This window comes from Rhea americana, unplaced genomic scaffold (genome assembly GCF_003343005.1).
Source record: "Rhea americana isolate MKP2758 unplaced genomic scaffold, rheAme1 scaffold_202, whole genome shotgun sequence".
Classification (NCBI taxonomy): Eukaryota; Metazoa; Chordata; class Aves; order Rheiformes; family Rheidae; genus Rhea; species Rhea americana.
Window position 1 is genome coordinate 658,870 of NW_028186173.1, and position 18,123 is coordinate 676,992.

The 18,123-nt window shown below is 35.0% G+C and overlaps 1 protein-coding gene across 5 annotated transcripts in view; it reads left to right on the forward strand.

The window, feature by feature from the left end:
• IFT80 (intraflagellar transport 80) overlaps positions 1 to 17,496 on the forward strand; it is a 62,824-nt gene extending 45,328 nt beyond the window's left edge. For all 5 annotated transcript variants that reach the window (XM_085304047.1, XM_085304048.1, XM_085304046.1 and 2 more), the window contains 9 exons: positions 942 to 1,105; positions 5,397 to 5,461; positions 6,090 to 6,225; positions 7,100 to 7,247; positions 8,014 to 8,185; positions 11,042 to 11,131; positions 11,230 to 11,402; positions 12,552 to 12,675; positions 16,183 to 17,496. In XM_085304047.1, coding sequence (XP_085160173.1) covers positions 942 to 1,105; positions 5,397 to 5,461; positions 6,090 to 6,225; positions 7,100 to 7,247; positions 8,014 to 8,185; positions 11,042 to 11,131; positions 11,230 to 11,402; positions 12,552 to 12,675; positions 16,183 to 16,302 — 1,192 coding nt within the window. In that variant the 3' untranslated portion in view covers positions 16,303 to 17,496. The remainder of the gene's footprint in view (positions 1 to 941; positions 1,106 to 5,396; positions 5,462 to 6,089; positions 6,226 to 7,099; positions 7,248 to 8,013; positions 8,186 to 11,041; positions 11,132 to 11,229; positions 11,403 to 12,551; positions 12,676 to 16,182) is intronic.
• Positions 17,497 to 18,123: the final 627 nt, after the last annotated feature.

Below are 18,123 nucleotides of genomic sequence, written 5' to 3' on the forward strand. Positions count from 1 at the left end.
AACAGACTATTTTTCTCAATGTAAGATTTTTTTCAGCAGTACGTCCTGAGAAATCACTTGTCACGCAAACCTTTAYATTTACCTTTGTAGAGGGAGAATCTTTTAAAGAGCTAAGAGYAGAAGCAGAGTCAAAAATCTTGAGTTCTGATTTTAGTCTTAATTCTCTTAGACAGTTATCSCCGGGCAACTGTTTTCAGCATAACGCAGCATAGTGCTCACAGCATTTGATGTCAGCGACAGTAACACCGTATGCAATAGTTGGGGGCTTAACAATTGGCTTTTTGTTCATGGTTGTGGTWTACACCTGTGAACTATAGATGTTACTTACCAGTCACTGCTATGCATTATTTGTATTCTGCATAAAAGTTTGAAATGTGTTCCTGCAAATAAGTTATTTTTATTGAAGACCTGCATCTTAATACATGGGGATCARTTAATTAAAAGAAGCATCTTCTATCTACTTTAAATTATAATCCAATYATACCAAAGAAGGAGATACAGGTAATAATTCTATCTCAAAGGTAGCTGTAAGCATTTAAGTTGTCTCGTATATACACACAGTATAAAATGAATGGTCAGAGTTCTCCTGTGGAGTGGTGTGTCTGGAATACTATGTGCAAGCCATATGCAATATCATCACAGGTTATAAGATCTAAATCTTGTAATAGCTGTTAAGGAAAAGTAACTTGAAAATCATAGTGATTACAGATAATAAATATTTTTTAGAGTGGAAAAAGATAACATCCACATGAAAATTGAAATCATCCATGTAGAGCTTTGAGAATATCAACTTTGAAATGTAAGGTTTAGAAATGACGTAATTTAACTAGAAAACAGTTGCAGGACGTGCAGAATATTGGATAATTACCTTCAAATTGTTGAAACTGTCATCATTCTTTTCTGTACTGTTAAATGATTTGCATCTTTGTTGGTTTTTGTAGGCATTTTCTTCTTACAGATGGTGGAGGGCTTTATTTATATTCCTATGAAGGAAGATTAATTTCCTCTCCAAAATTCCCAGGAATGAGAACAGATGTTTTAAATGCCCAGACAGTATCTCTGAGTAATGATACTCTAGCAATAAAAGACAAAGCTGATGCAAAGGGTATGTTCTCAGTTCTAATACTTTTGTGTTTGCTAATAATTCGTTATGAGGTTTTCAACRTTAGAGTTTGTTTTTTGTGCTTAGCATAGTTAGGGTGAAAAGAAAGCATGAAGCAGAAATAATGCTTTATTTATGATATAAAGTAAAGATTACATTTATTCTAAAAATGACTTTAAATGATGAGTTTTGCTTAACTTTGATTTAAAAAAATTGAAAGAATAGTATATGTCTGACCTTCCAATTGCATGTGTAATACACTGGAGAACCACTGAGCATATACAAAAAATAYTTGAAGTGTAGGTTTTCTCTCTCTTACATCTGATTCTCTAAAGAAGTGCCTCAGAAACTTCTCTTTTTCTGTTTGACTGTTGCTCTTAGAAATCTCTGGTACATCAACTGTGATTAATTTTAGTTCTCAGATTTATTTTAAAGGTTTTTGGGGTTTTGTCTCTTTACAGCATGTAAGTTTTATATACAGCTATTGTGACCACAGTCATGAGCTGTGATGTTCTTTCTCACTGTTGTGGTCCTGAAGACTCTCTACAGTTTTCTGTTTTGACACCAAAATGCTGTAATTTTAAAATAAAACATAACCAAGTTTCCTTCAGGTAAATTTTTGCATTAATGAGGAGTACAGGAATATTTTCAGTTAACTTTTCTCCGTCTTTTGTTCTGTCTCTTGAAGAACATGTGCAGTTTGCCTGTGCAACAATTTAAGTACAAGTTAAATGCCTGCTGGAGAAGTGCATCACTGAAAGAGTCATGGCACACTGACTCCTGGCCTCAGAACTGTGTCATTTATAGGCCACATAAATATTACAGTACACTGCTGCTATGTTACCTATAGCTATATCCTACTGTGATATGGCCAGTAAGAGGATGACCAGTGGAAACACGTGTGCGTGGGAGCTGTTGTTACCTTGGAATGAAACAGTGGAAACTTCCTGCCAGTAGTTCCAACTGACAGTAATTCAACCCATTCCAGCAATCTCTTATTCTAGTCTTAATTATAGGCAGTGAGTTAACTCTTTACTAATGATTGCATGGTGGTTTTCTGAGAGTATAACCTGCAACTTAATTACTTGAAGATTGAGGGGTGGGGTGGGGGAAACCTGTAATAACCCTTTACTATATTCCTCCCTAAGCAAAAGAAAAATCAGGGGGAGACTTTGTTTCACTTCTTCGTTACAAAGCACTTTTTCTGCTCCATACAGCTTCTGTATTAGTCTTTTTTATTGTACATCTTTATCTTTTATATGAGAACAAATGATTTATTTTTCTTTGGATAATTACTTCTAAGAATAATAACATGATGGTGAAGTGCATTTAATTTCTAAGGACATGGKCTTACAGAAAAATTATCCTCAAGACCTCAGACATTAAAAATATCTGAAATAGCTGTTAGTTAAAAGGGATTTTAATTAGTAAAAATATATACATTATTCAGAAGAAAGCAGTGGTTTTCAAAAATTTGTGCATAAGTGAAAAGCTGCATTTTATTTCTGACTTTTCTTTTTCTTTTACCTGGTGTGTGTATGTGTGTGTGTTTATTTAGATGTTACTTAATATGTATAAAACAGAGACTTTATTGTGTTGCTCTGTTGACACCTTTGATGCAGTTACAGTAAAAACAATAGAAGTGCTTTATATCAATTGAGATTATATAGATGATTTATCCATAAATATTGTCTGTTGTCTATATATACAAGTATCTAAGATTTTGAGGATAAGCTAACTGTATTGCCCCATTCCCCTGCCCACTTTTCTGAGCAAGACCAAAGAGCATCTCCATCCTCTAACCGTTCCTATTAGTGTCCTGAAAGTCTTGTCAGCCGATTCTGCGTATGGGCCAGTCTKCCTCAAAATTGTAATCTACAGAACCTGGGTTCCTGGCTCTGTTTTCAAAGCAAGCTCTCTAAAGGATGCTGTTGATAGGAGCTTCCATCAGGGTAATGGGTAGAAGTGGCATTCTTCTTCTTCCTTCTTTTTCTTTTCTTTTTTCTTTTTTTTTTTCCTTTTTTAGAAACAAATCCCACTAGTAGAGATGAAGGGCCTTATAAGCCAGCATATGGGAAAGCAGTTTCTTGGCACAGGAAGCTGTGGCTTTTCTAGGCCTATTTATCCTTCTAGATTCACGCTAGTGGAAGCATTTTTCCTTTTCCCCTATTTGGAGGACAGGTCTGTTTTTCATAATGCAGTGCATTATAGAAGCATCTCAGATTGCTCAGTTAAATGCAAGAAGCTGTTTGCATATGGTAGCATGGAGCTCTCTGCAAGCTCACATACCCTAAAACAGAGAGAAAAGCATAACTTGCTGTGCTGCAATGTAATTACTTGAATCTTCTTTCARTAGTCCAGAACAAACACTAGCATCTTTGTGCTTAGTCCTTCCACATTCTCTGATGAAACTGGAAGAAGAAGGAGGATCCAGYTCCAAAAAGACTTGCAAGGAGTTTTTGCATGACAATAAAATTTTATGTTAAAAGACAAATATTAGCCATTTCCTTTCTCTGGATATTTTTAAGTGAGAGAATAACCTTTGTTTATATTTTTGATTTATACATCCATTTTTTAGGTTCTAGGAGATTGTAAAGGGATAATGAAGTTTTCCAGATTAAAAAAAAAAAATCTTTACTAAAATACTGTAAAAAGCGTTGTAGATTAAGTCGTTAATGAAGAGTTCATGAATTTTACTTGTCAATTAGATATGATAGTTTTCTTTAAAAACCTCTTAATCTSTCTTTCTGTAGCTATTATAGCAGCAGTAAAATCAGTTTGTGTAGCAAGATCAAAATAAATTTCTTGTAGGGAGCCATGCATAGAAGTGAGAAAAATACCACTTCTCAGGAACAACTAATTTTCCTGTGTATATTTAACCAGCTGCCGAAAGCAGCACTTGTGCAAAACTCTTTCCCCTCTTCTGCAAACTCAGCCAGTGCTTTCTGAACACCTGCTCTTAGGGTTTTTTCTTCTGCCTGCATAACCATTGACCTCCAACCAACATCCTGTGTCATATTGAAAGAAACCCACAGCAGTAACATTTTAACATCGCCATCCTTTGGAATGGAAGTGTATATACCTCTGATACTTTATACCTGCAGGCGTTGTGTTGCAGTCTCAGGTGGGATAGGTTATCTCAAGCACCTGAAATGTTTCTGTCACYTATATGATTTCCCTGAACTAAGGCTGAATCTTGTGCCTTATATTACAGTTGATGTTCATAATAATGTTACTGTTTTCACTAAGTTTGAGTAGTCTGGCTAGTCAGGCATCTGTTTGAATGTGTGTGTACATTCACAGACAATATATGCAGTATTATGGGTAGTTTGTGTACAGATGTGTGTGCTTGTGCATGTAGACATACCACACACACACACACAGAGGAAATTTCCTTTTAGGAAGGATTCAACTACTAGTCTCCATCAAATATCCCAGAAATAAAGATGAGGTAGGTTTTTTTGAATGAATTATTATGATATGCACAAACTCTAAACTGTCCTGGGATAAAATATGGCTAAAGACCACTGCATTAAGAATTTCAGTTTTCACCCCATTATCTTTGGCCTACAGAGATTCTGGAAGAAGAAAATCTCTTAGCAAAAATCCAAAGATGTGTAAAAATGTTGATTTAGGAAGGTATGACATATTGAAAAGCCAGTTTTTGTGTCCAGGTATATAATCCTGCCTGAAACAAATTGGAAAATGCTTCTGAAGAGTGTTTTACTCAATAGCTCAAAGGACATCTTTCTATATATCTGAGGCTAATTCATCAGGAAAATGTATCAGTCAGTGGTATCACTTCTGCAACTTTCATACTTATCAAAGTTATGGGCTAAGATTGAGTAAATAAATCAGATGGCCCTGATAATGTAAATATATCCAGAATGCGGGGTACAAACCCATCTACCTGTATCAGGTAGAAATGGGTGTAATTTCTGTAAATAGTTCATTGAGCTATGATAGGAAGTAAAATGCTGGTTTTCTTGCTTCAGAATTAGTCCATAATATGATATTTCAGTGGCTACATGTCTTCCAAAACCATTGATGTTTAAGAATTCTCACAGAATACTCAGATTTCAAAATGAGAGTGTTCCTATGCTCAGCAGGCTATGGTGGTAACATTTTAACATTTTAAATTTTTTGTTTGACCAGAATATCAAAGTCACTGATAAATCAAGCATGTGGTAATAAGTATCTACACATTATACCCTGTAAATGAGTGGGACTACTTGTAAAATCTATGAAGAAACGTTAATTTTAATTAATAAACCATATAACATTTTTTCTTCAGTTATCTACATATTTGAAGCTTTATCTGGAAAACCACTGGGTGATGGAAAGCCTCTAACCCATGCGGTAAGATGAAGGTTATAGTGCCTCTTTCTGATTATATTTTGAAAGTATTAATTAGTAACGAAAAGCTATTAAAGGCTRTATCAAAATCTTGATACAGAACAGTTTGATGAATCTAGTTGATTCTTATAACAATAATTAGATTCTATATGCAGTGTTGATATACAAAAGGTTGTACTATATATTGTTTTTGGTTACTGACATGGATATCCCATGCACATAAGAGTTTGAAACTACAGGTGAGTGGTTGTGTTACGCAGTAAAACTGATGAATTCGGTTCCTTTGTGTGTACTCCAAAGCAGATTTTATWAGCTCAGGTCCCTCTAACACTGAAGAAAAGACAGTGCATGAACACAGGTCAGTCTTTAATGGAGTTTTTACTGTTTTTCCTTCAAAAATCATTGCATGAACTGTATTTTACCTTTCTTCACTCTTCTGGTATATAACAAAGGACTTAAGGTAATAAAGCAAGATCAGGCAGCTTCTTTGGAGATAACAAGTGCATTAACAATCCTACTTTTAAAGAGTTTGTCTTGGTTTTAGTAAGGCATTCGTTTGTTTGAATATCACATGCTTTCTCTAATACAGATCTTCAGCATAAAAATGAGGTATTTTCTTTCTCGTTTTTAGACGGAAATTGTGGAGATTGCTTTGGATCAGAAGGGACTCACAAGTGAAAGAAAGATAGTTTTTATTGATAAGAATAGAGATCTTCACATTACTTCAGTTAAAAGGTTTGGAAAAGAACAGAAGATTGTCAAAATAGGTAAGAAAWTTTTTTTAAAAACATTAAACTGTATGCTAGCAGAAGGATAGTTTTTCATCCAGCACAAGAGACAAAATTTAGCTTTCTAATTAGTGGCGAAATTGGACTTGTCAAAACACTCTGAATAGTCCTTTGGCTTTCTTAAGATATTGATGGAAACAATTTTAGTATGTTTTATCTAAATTCTGGTAATTTTATGTCAATTACTAGTAAAACAGTTGTTCAGATTCAAGCACTTATTGTTATATTTCAGAGTAAGCAATAAAGACAATATCGGAGAAGCTTGTATTCCTCAGAATTATTCAGGCTGTTTGAATATAGAATCTTTCAGAATTTTTCTTGATGATTCAAATTCTTAAGTACATGATATTTTAAAATAAAAGCTTAAATTCTGTAGCTAGATGCATGATTCAGTAAATGCCAGGGTGGAGCCTGGCCTTCACTTTCATATTGATTTGCACTCTCAAAACTATCTCCGAAAAAGGTATTTTGAAAAAGGAGCTAGCTTTGCACTCGGTAGAGAAACTAAGAAGCAACAGTTAAGAAGCCATGAAGAGCCATTGCTTCTAGTATTTTGTATCTTCTGCATACTAATAATTTATCAATAAAGTCTTAAAAACAGTATAAAACCAACAATACCAAGCTACTTTATGTCTATTAAAATCAGAAATGAAGAATGTGAATGCCAGAAACATATAACTTTCAGCCAAATTCAATTTTGTAAGATTTTACCTTGCAAACTAGGGGGTTAAGACTAATACTTATAAAAAGAGCTAGTAAGTCCTCCTTTATTAATAATGCAGTTTCAAGAAGTATGTAGTTGTTTGGAAGGTTCTTGTGGAAATGCATAATATTCTGTTATCTTTAAATTAAGGCACAATGGTTCATACTTTGGCTTGGAATGACACTTCTAACATACTTTGTGGGATTCAGGATACCCGTTTTACGGTGTGGTACTACCCCAACACGGTCTATGTAGACAAAGATCTTTTGCCAAAAACTCTGTATGAAAAAGATGCAAGGTAATAATACATCCTTTTGATCCATACAGTGTTAGTATGTATTTCAAATATTCTTTCAAATTATTTACTTGGTTATTAAAGAATTGTGTTAATTTTGCCAGTTGAAATAGATGCCAGAGTTGCAGTATCCAAAATTCCTTCTGTATTCTTAATTCTAGATCAGGGAATTAGGAAGAAGCTTTTTATAAGGTATACTATGATGTTTGGATTTTAAATGGTAACAGCACAATTTAAAATTAGAATGTTATTTTGATGCAGAAGCAAAATTTTAATCAAATCTTTTGAAATATTGTCTTGGCTGTTTTTGAAAATAAAATAATTGATCTGTTTAAAACATCTGTTTTAAATGAAAAGTATCAAAATATTTGGTCACAGATAACTACTTCAGCCTGTGGAACATTCCCATTAAGAAGTACTGATGTCTGTTTCTCCCTTCTTACAATACTTTTTGATATGAAATTCTTCAAATAGTACACCTCAGTTCTTAACTTTATTCTAGGAATCATAGAAGCCTTTTTTCTCCTTTTTTTTAACTGAAAATAGTACTTTAAAATCTAGTATTTGCACAAATACCTGATTTGCATTTGCTTTGCAGCCAGTGAATATGCATAAGTATCACTTTACTTTTGCAAGTACCTATTGAATGTTAAATAACTAGATGCTCAGATTTTTTATGATTTGAAAATAAAATATAATTATTCTCTTCCTGCTGTTCTTTTCACTAAGAAAGGAGTGAATATTAACTTATCTGTCTTTCTCTAAACAGTGAATTTAGCAAAAATCCCCAGATTGTGCACTTTGTAGGAAATCAGATAACAGTTAGAAGAGCAGATGGTTCACTTATTCACCTTAATATTTCACCTTATCCTGCGATTCTTCATGAATATGTTAGTAGTTCTAAATGGGAAGATGCTGTCAGATTGTGTCGCTTTGTCAAGGTAATTTTTAATCGGCAAAGTTCAGATATAATTTCACTGAAATACTGTATTTATGTTTTAAAGTATTACTTCAGTAATGATAATTGCGTTTGAAATGTTAAGTTATTTCCATTCATCAAACTGCTTGTTTACTTTTTACTTTGTTGCTGGTGATTTTTGGTCCGATCATGAAAATTCATAGCTCTTATTTACACCAAAGACCAAATGGATTAAACAAAGATATTCATGAAAGTTAGTAATATGCTTAACTTTTCAGGACTAGACGTTAGTATAACTAATTTGAAAATATATATGTATCTCCATGTACAGTTATCTAGTATTTTTTCATATTTTATTTCACTTGTTTTTTTTTCCTTTGCTTTCTTTTGTATGTATTTAGACAACAGCCACAGATGAGGTGAGTCTGGCAGTCTTTAAAAAAACAACGAAAAAAAACCTGCCTCCTTTTGCCCCACTAACACTTAGAAAACAGTTTAGCATTTTTGTATGATTACCATGACCTTAAGTATGTATTTAAATTATTTGCATTAATAAATCAGTACACCTCTAGATAGTTTGGGTTGTATAATGATATTTATTCTGAGTGTTGCCCCTTCAGTAATTTTTATTCCAGTATTTGGCAGCGGGAACTGGCATTTCAAATCCAATGTTATATTAGCTTTGTGAGTAATTTAAATGTAACATCTTTAAAAACAGAACACCTATATTGGGTGGTAGCTTTCATACTATCATTTCTCTCTGATTACTATGAAAGTTTTATAATCAGAGGATTTTTTTTTTACCATCTCTTCATGCTTCAGCTGCATTCTTAAGGCTAGCTTTATCCAAAGAATTAAGGAATAAAGTTTTTCAGTGCTTTCTAATGAATGGTAATATTACTGTCATATTCTTCTCACTGTCTTTTCTTAGTGAGTTTTTCCTCACTAGTCCACATCTGCCAACAAGTGTGTAAGGCCTTTCTCTCAAGATAGACTGTAACAGAATCTTTATTTTGTTGTGGAGAGTATTCACATCATGTGTTTCTAGGCATCTCGGGTACTTAGGTCTCAGTGTTTGAACACTTCTCCCTTCTATTGATTACAAAGGAAAGTTATTGTCTTAGGTGTAAGGTAAACGAAAACCACCTGAACTGGATGGGKTGAATGTCCTTTGTGTTTCATATCTCTGTTTGGGCTAAGGGAAGACCTGGAATGCTCTTAAATCAGCGTAAACGAAAAGCCATTGCAGTTGTTCTGTGCATTGAGTTCTTTGCTCCTCTTTCATGATTCTAAAACTCCATGGTGATACAGAGTTATTTTGCTGATTTTTGGCAACCAGACATTTCACAGTGTTTCTGATCAGTAATAAGGAAAAGGGCGATATTTCTGAGCAAAGAGAGAACAGAACCATCCTAGAAACATGGTCTTACGTAATTTCAGGCTGAGCTTGTAGCATTTTATCACCTAAACAGGGAAGTGGGGAGAGAATATGAGAAAGATTTTATGAGGATTCAGTTCTCTGAACAATTTTAAACCTTGCAAATGTGTGCTGTCGGCAAAAATGATGAACTTTYCCTAAATCATGGAACTGAGGGAAARGGTGGGAATACATGACCAGGCACAGGGATGCTGGCAGTGAAGCCACAGCCTCAGGTTAGCTTTCTGTCTTTCACTGACTTCAGTGGGTCTCATCGTTTTGTCACATACTATCGTGATCATAAGACAGGATATGGGAAGACATTTAGAACATACTCAGTACAACTGAGAGTATACTGTGGTTTAAATCAACAGGGCTCTCAGGCTGCTCCTGAAAACCTGTCCACGTTGCAAAAACGGGTTATTTCCAAACTTGTGATTGAACATATGTAACGAAAATCTTAAAAACAACTTTATTACCAGGGTGCATATGGACTGACAAGTACATTCAAAATTATATTTGTTCTGTCTGAGTTAATGTTTTTAGACATAGTAGCCTATTTACTACTAGTAGTAGACATAGTAGCCATATTAACTAGTGTAATTTAGTAATATATTTTTTGTCCTAATGTAGTCGGACTTGAAAAAGGAAGTTATCAAAATGTTAGGATTTTCCTAAAGGTTTTTCTGAGCTTGTGGGATTTTATTAAGAGTGCATAAAAATGCAAGAGTCATGAAAACASAGAACAAAGGTGTAAATTGTCATTACCGTGAAGCTTTTCTAAAATTCTTAATTCTAAGTGTTAAATGTACTTTATGAAAGGAGACAGAACTTCTGAAGTTCTTCTTTTCAGTAGGTTCATAGTTTGTTCTCCTATCAAGATTTTTTTCTCTTCAATTTGTAGTACCTTTATGATAAAAGTGCATTTATGGTTGTTATGGAAACTATGACACTGTAACAGCATAGTTTAATGAGATACTGGCTTTGGCAGTAAAGCCTTCCTAAGATGTCCATGTTCCCCRTGCTGCAGTTTGTCAGCATCAGTTCCAGCACAGTTATTTATGAGGCCAGGTTAAAGCGAACCAGGTTAAAATAATTTTTTGTAACTTGAGCCAGTGTTTGGTTTCCAAAAGTAGTGTGATAGTGGCACCGGTGATTAGGTTCTAAAAGTGATGCTATGACAACAGCTCATTACTGGCTGAGCTACTGAAAACTAATGATTCATTTAGCCACATTGTCAATCACAACATCAAAAATTTTATAATGAAGGGGCTCTGAGAATTAATTTAGTAGTGGATTTCCATTAAAACGTTTAGACCACAGTACAGGGAATGACATAACTGAGAAATGTGGTATCATGGTAGAATATTTTCAGGATTTTTATAATTTATATTAGAAGTCAATTTCAGTATAATATTAAATTCATGAGGTTTTAGGAGTTGTATTTTATTTTAATTTCAGGATCAGACTATGTGGGCCTGTTTAGCTGCTATGGCAGTTGCCAATAAAGATATGGCTACAGCAGAAATTGCATATGCGTCAATTGGTGAGGTAAGAAAATGCAGTTAACTATTTCCTAGTTAAATTACTGCAAAACTAATTTTGTTAATCGACTTCCCTTAGTAAACTATCATACATTTCATTAACAGATCGACAAAGTTCAGTTTATCAATTTCATCAAAGATCTTCCATCAAAAGAATCAAGGATGGCTCATATACTGCTGTTCAGTGGAAATACCCAGGAAGCTGAAACCTTGCTTCTTCAGACAGGCCTCATTTACCAAGCTATTCAAATCAACATTAATCTTTACAATTGGGATAGGTAGTATTTCTCTAAACATAGTATGTTTATGAGCTGTCTTATTGAGGTAACATTTGAAGTATTTGGATCATTTGTTTTGTTCCAGATAATTAGCTGACTGATTTCCTATCTGTAATTGCTCAGAGCTGTAAAAAGATGACGTAAATCATATCATAACAATACACTAAAGTAAAATGGTTAATTTTTCTGTCATATTTAGAAGATAATGGTATTCTGTAATAAATATCTGAAACATTTTCAAATGATGTTTTACTTTTTCATGATTGCCAACCTGGAAACATCCTTAGTAATACCTCAGACTGCATGTGACCCTCAATGAATTAAAGCTGTTTTGAAATATCTAGTTGCTAAAAATAGATATATAGTCATTTAGACTCCCAGCAGTGTGTAGGTGGATAAAATATGAATGAGAAAACAGGATAGGAAAAATTTTTCCTTTAGACAACAACCCAGGTTTTCTAACAGAATCTTAGGAGGCCATTTACTACTAACTGCATATGTCACTGTGGGCAAAAAGGTCTTTTTCCCCAGAAGCATATATCTGTGTTTTTTGTTGCGTTGCCTAATATGTACCATCTAAAAGCTGTATGTATAAAATAGAAGTATTCCTTATGTCATTGAGAAGGAAACACATATAAGAGTAATTAGTTACTTTAATACAATGGCTAATCTTACTCACCTTTAAAATTTTCTTAAATGTTGTATAGCATATGCTCTGGATGCACAAAATGACACTGTTCAGAGGAGATTTTTATAACTCCTGACTATAGTAACTTTACTGAAAATGATTCCTTTTGCCCCTTTTTATTGAGAACACAGAAGCCTATGCCTTCTTTTCCATTTCCTTGAAATAAAAAGCCTCCTCCTGTCAGACTCCATTCATGAGACAAAATTGTGAACAGAAATAAATTGTTGGATGTTTTTCCTAATATGCATCATAAAGTAGACAGACAGTATATGACATGTTGGCTACTTTTAACCTCCTGTGATTGGTAATAATGTAAAACTGCTTGGCACTATAGATCAGAAATCTTTGCCTGCAGCCCAGACACTGTTCAGCATGTCTTTTTTGCAAAGCCRTTGTGATTGTAGTTGTGCCAGAGCATTTATATAGCCTGACAATCCCATTTTATTCCTGTTTTATTCTAGGGCACTAGAACTAGCGGTCAAGCACAAGACACATGTTGACACAGTTCTGGCTTATCGACAAAAGTTCCTAGAGGACTTCAGTAAAAAAGAAACCAACAAAAGGTTTTTACAGTATGCAGAAGGTGTAAGTATTCCTTGAAATTATTCAGCCTTAGGTGAGCTTTTTCAGCATCCACTTTAGGTCAGCCTACTCTTTGTGCTAAAAAGAAAATAATAAAAAGGTCATACATTTGAACTCTCCTTGGTTCAAATGTGGACATAAATCTTAAAGTTTTACATCTAACTGTTAAGTRCAAGTTCGTAACTTGGCTACGTGGCTACTAATATTTGCGCATGTGTTTTATTTGAAGGCACAGATATGGAATGTAGGTATTTAGTATCTGGCAAGGATTATACAAATGAAGGCACAGTTGTTTTTCATAAAGCCATAGAGACATAAGCCTTAGTATGGTTGAATATGTACCTCTTAAATATCTTCAACGTTTTTACATACTCTTATAGATAGTGGGAATAACAGTTTTTGAAGGTATACAGACATTAAGGCCATCCATTAAGGGTGAACTATGAACTGTTTTGCCAAATATGATAAATAGTTTAATACACAATTTCATCAAACCTCTGGAAACCGTCTTCATCATCATTAGGTCATTTCAATCTATTAGCATTTCACAGATCTTAAAGACTGAGATCATATGGTTCATGATACTTCTAGCTTCAGCTAAAAGTATCTTAGATTCCACTGGAGTATCTTCTGTGCATTTCCTTTAATGAGATGTACCAGAGGTGCACCTGAGACAGCAACTTAATTGAATTACAGAATCACAGAATGGTTGAGGTTGGAAGGAACCTCTGGAGATCATCTAGTCCAACCACCATGCTCAACCAGGGGCGCCTAGAGCACGTTGGACAGGATCACAGCCAGGCGGGTTTTGAGCATTTCCATGGAAGAAAACTCCACAACGTCTCTGGGCAAGCTGTGCCAGTGCTCTGTCACCCTCACAGGAAGAGAAGTTTTTCCTCATATTCAAGTGGAAATCCCTGTGTTTCAGTTTGTGCCCATTGCCACTTGTCCTGTCACTTGGCACCGCTGAAAAGAGTCTGGCCGTGTGCTTTTGACAACCTCCCTTGAGGTATTTGTAAACATTGGTAAGATCCCCTCAGTATTCTCTTCTCCAGGCTAAAGAGGCCCAGCTCTTGCAGTCTTTCCTCATCCCCAATCATCTTCATAGCCCTATGCTGGACTCTCTCCAGTAGTTCAATGTCTCTTGTACTGGGGAGCCCAGAAATGGACACAGTACTTGAGATGAGGCCTCCCCAGGGCTGAGTAGAGGGGCAGGATCACCTCCCTCAATCTGCTGGCAACACTCTTCCCAATGCACCCCAGGATGCCATTGGCCTTCTTGGCTACAAGAGCGCATTGCTGGCTCATGGTCAGTTTGTCCAATAAAACTCCTAAGACCTTCTCTGCAGATTGAGCAGCCCTCAGTTCTGTACTGGTTTCCCTCTCCTGTTTGTGAGCTCTCTGAGAATAAGACTTTAAAAAAAAAAAGATGTGTACTCTGGCTGTATCAGATCTTTCCATGTGCTGTAGCTGCTATCTTGGATCCTTTGGATAGTACCCATTACACTTTTATTAAAACTTAATTTATAGTGTAAGGCATTAGCTTTTAGCGCTTCTAAGGATGTTTTGTTTCCTAAACAGAAGAAAAATCTGCAAGGTGTGTAGGCATCTGATAAGGAAGTCTGCAGTACTTTATCTAGGGGATGGAGAAAAGATAAGAGATTCCAAGTACTCTTATTATACACCAATTTCAGCAGCTAAGCTGTCTGGGTCTTCTGTGTGCTTTAGACCCATTAGTGAGCAAAGATCAATGCATCTGGAAGAAGCATTTTTAGATAATTTAGGTAATAACTTTTTAGATAATACTGTCTTTAAATCATAATAAAGCTAATTTCTGGAAGGGATCCTAAGCAGTAGTGCCTTGACAGTGGCAAGGTGTGCAGAGGACCTTTTTAAGTGTTTCATCTTGCTCTCTGTCTTGAACTTCAGGTTTCAGAATGCAGAAAGTCATCAAATGCTTGGGTTGTAATCCATATCTGTGATCTGGAGGTCTTGGCTGATAGATCTAAAATTAAAAGGCAACATATCCAATGAAGTGGATTTGGCGATCTTGGCTACAGTGTTAACAAAATTCTTAGTGCAGCCTGTCAAGCTCAGGTAGCAGATCTAGAAGCAAACAGTAAGAGCATCAAAGAGAAAAGGCAAGGTTTTATGCTGTTCTTCCTCCTCAGACAAAAGAGGAATAGGGAAGGGATTTGTCTCACTTTCCCTCTAATCACCTAACATTTCTTCAAGCTTAAGCAGGAAGTTCTTACCTCTTTTCCGTACTGCAGCAGAGACCGCTGATCAGCAATCAGATGCAGAATCTAAACAATGTGCTTAGTTGTTATTTCTCACTTCTTCATATGTAAGGTATTATGAACCTACTATGTATACTGAAAGTCCGTATCTTGGCAGTTACTAGGTGTCACTGGCAAGGATCATTGACTTCACTGGCAAGTAGCCTTGGGCTAGCTGGCAGAATAAGCCCTTAGATATGTTAGCATCTGTGTGACATCTGTTAAAGCAAACACATTCTTTCTTAGAGCTCCATAAAGATTTCAGTCATCAGATCTAAAGCACCTGGACCCAGCAAATACATCCTGAATTGAAGGATAAACCTTTTCACGTGAAAATGTGGGTATTACAGTTGCATCTTCCCTAATAGAAGATCTTCCTGTTATTTTGTGAGTTAACACAATAACAGTTACTCAGAAAATTGCTTGTGCTGCAGTTGAGGTATTTTTTCCCAGCCTATCTTTGATACTCTTCCTTCTCCTGCAGTGAAATTGAACTTCACAATTACACTTTTGTCCAGTTTTTGGATGTTTTTCACAGTCATCAAATACACCGTGATCTACTCTTTCTTGTCAAGTATTTGTGGGAGAAAAAAAGGCAACTGTTGTACCCCACTGTACCATGGATACTGTACTATATCTGTTGTCTAAAGTTTCACTGAAATAAAATACAGTCACAAGATGATGATTTTCTGCAGCTGGAGAAGTGCCAAGATAAAGTTGAAACATGTATTGATGCAGAGGTAAAATTTCAAGTGGAAATTTGATTTCTGTTATATCAGATAACTGATGTATATGCCATCATTTTACCTGATGGACTTCAGGTGTGGTCAAAAGAAGTTACACCATGTACTACTGATAAAGGGCTACATTTTGAATAATAGGACACAGATTTCATAGTATTTCGTTAGATGAGAGGCAGTAGACTGATCTAAGTTATTTTCATGTTTTAATGTTTTATTACCAGGTGCAATGAGATGTAGTCATATTTGTTTTTTTAAAAATCAAGTTTGTTTTGTTTTAAGTATGGAAAGCTCAATTCATTAGAACTTGACAGTTCTTGATGCTTTATATTAATGTAAGCTGTAACTTACAGGTGAAGAACTATGTGACAATAGATAAAGTCACTTAACAAATTGTAACTTGACATTTTCCTGTTAAGGAATAGGTATCCATGTAACCTCTCTGTATAATGTTAGTTGACCTCTGCATACTCTCTTTTCTGTTCTTGCAGCTGGAAGTTGATTGGAATAAAATCAAAGCCAAAATAGAGATGGAAATTGCTAAAGAAAGACAACGAGCAGCAACAGCAGATAGTCCAGCAGTAAGAGCTGGTGTAACTGTGCAGCAATAACTGTTATTTTTGTCATATTAACGAGTGTTTTGTGAATATTTTTTACAACCATATATTGATAAATCTAAGTAAAAAAAAAAAAAAAAAAAGGAAAAGAAACATTTTGTGGGGAACAGGGTTGAGAAATGGTGTAATTCTTGCTAATTGTTGGTTGACAGGCGGAACTATTTATTTACTCGGTCCAATTCTGAGCTGGAGTTACATTCTGATTCCCTGACTCCAGTGAATAGTTACTCAGTAGGCCGTGATATATGTAGGAGAAAAAAAAAGGGAAAATCATTTTTGTCTTTCCGTTATTGGCTTTTAAATTTTCATTGCCATTAAAATTATTTAATCTAACTCACTCTAGTTAAGCACTGAATTCTATGTTTAAGCATCTAGTTAAGTAGTGTAGTTATTTCTGCATCCTCAAGTACCTCTGAAAAGCAGGTGACTTGTTAAATTGCCTTACAATGAATGTAACAAATTATAAATGTTGAAAAAAGGAGCTTGCACTTGTAAACTGCAAAAGAATGTTTCACTTAGTTACACATAGTTTTGGTAATATATACGCTCAGAAGTTCTTCAGTAGGTGATTTCAGATTATTTCAACAACTCAGGTTTGTCACAGTAACACACTATTATTTTAATGATAAAAGATATCTTTTAAGAAAACATGCGTTATCATGAAATTATTAAAGCATCATTTAAAATACTAGGGAATGTGCTTTGAATTTTGTTTGAAGTAACAAACAGCTTGGAGGTTRGTTTTGCAGTATCTAACATATGTATTGACAATGATATTCAGAGCTTCCAAAAGTTAAAGTRTCATATTCACTTTTAAAAAGGAAAGCTTTCCATGTTTTTTTTCTGCCCAAAGCACTCGATTTTAAACTAGTTCAGTTTAAAACAATTTGTCGTCRTTATACATGTGTATAACATGTTTCATCAATATATACTTTTCTTTGTTTTACATATGAAAGTGATGCATATTTAGACACCCTTTGCAGAACACTTTTGCAGTATCGGGCATGAGTAGACTATTCATAATTAACTTTGTAAAATACGCATTTTTCAAATATTACCACCAGTATGTTAATTATCTGTATATATATTGAATTTCTTGTGTTTAATATTTTGTTTTGTAAATCATTATATGGCTGATACAGGGTTTTTTTGCATAGTTCATCGATTTCCTAATAAAAATTCAAATAAAGGTGATTCTTTTTTTTAATGTTATCTAATAGATGGTGCATGAGATGTTCTCCATTGATTTACCTGACTGCTAAATGAAACAACAGTTTTGATGTAGCACCCTGGGCTCATTTGATKCTCCCCAGGATTCTGGTATTCTGCGCATGTGGCAAAGTCAGCACCTTCATCCTCCAGTGACTTGCAGGAAGCACTTACTAGTTCTAGAATCAACTGCAAAATATCATTAATGGCAAATATTTAACGTTAAGTTTGTGAATCTTGGCACAGATTTGTAATGCAATATTAGCAGTTTTTGAAGGCCAGGCTAGTGGTGGTACATATTTCAGGATCTCAGTTCAGTTTTGGGCTTTTACTCTTGAGCCAGGTGAAAGTACAGCAGAAGCATCAAATTTATTTAGCTTCTGAAAAAATGCATACTGCAACAATTAGTCATTGTAGAAATTGGGGGGGGAGGAGTAATGAGTGCTGTGCTAGCAAAGACACTGTGTTAGAGTGACTGCCCTTCAGGTTGGTGTCTGTTTCGTTCCCAGAAAATGGTACAGCAGTGCTTCCATGCTGGCTCTCCATGTCTCAATATTAATGGCAAGTGCACTTTTAAGTGATGAAAAAGGTTGTTTAGTTCCTAAC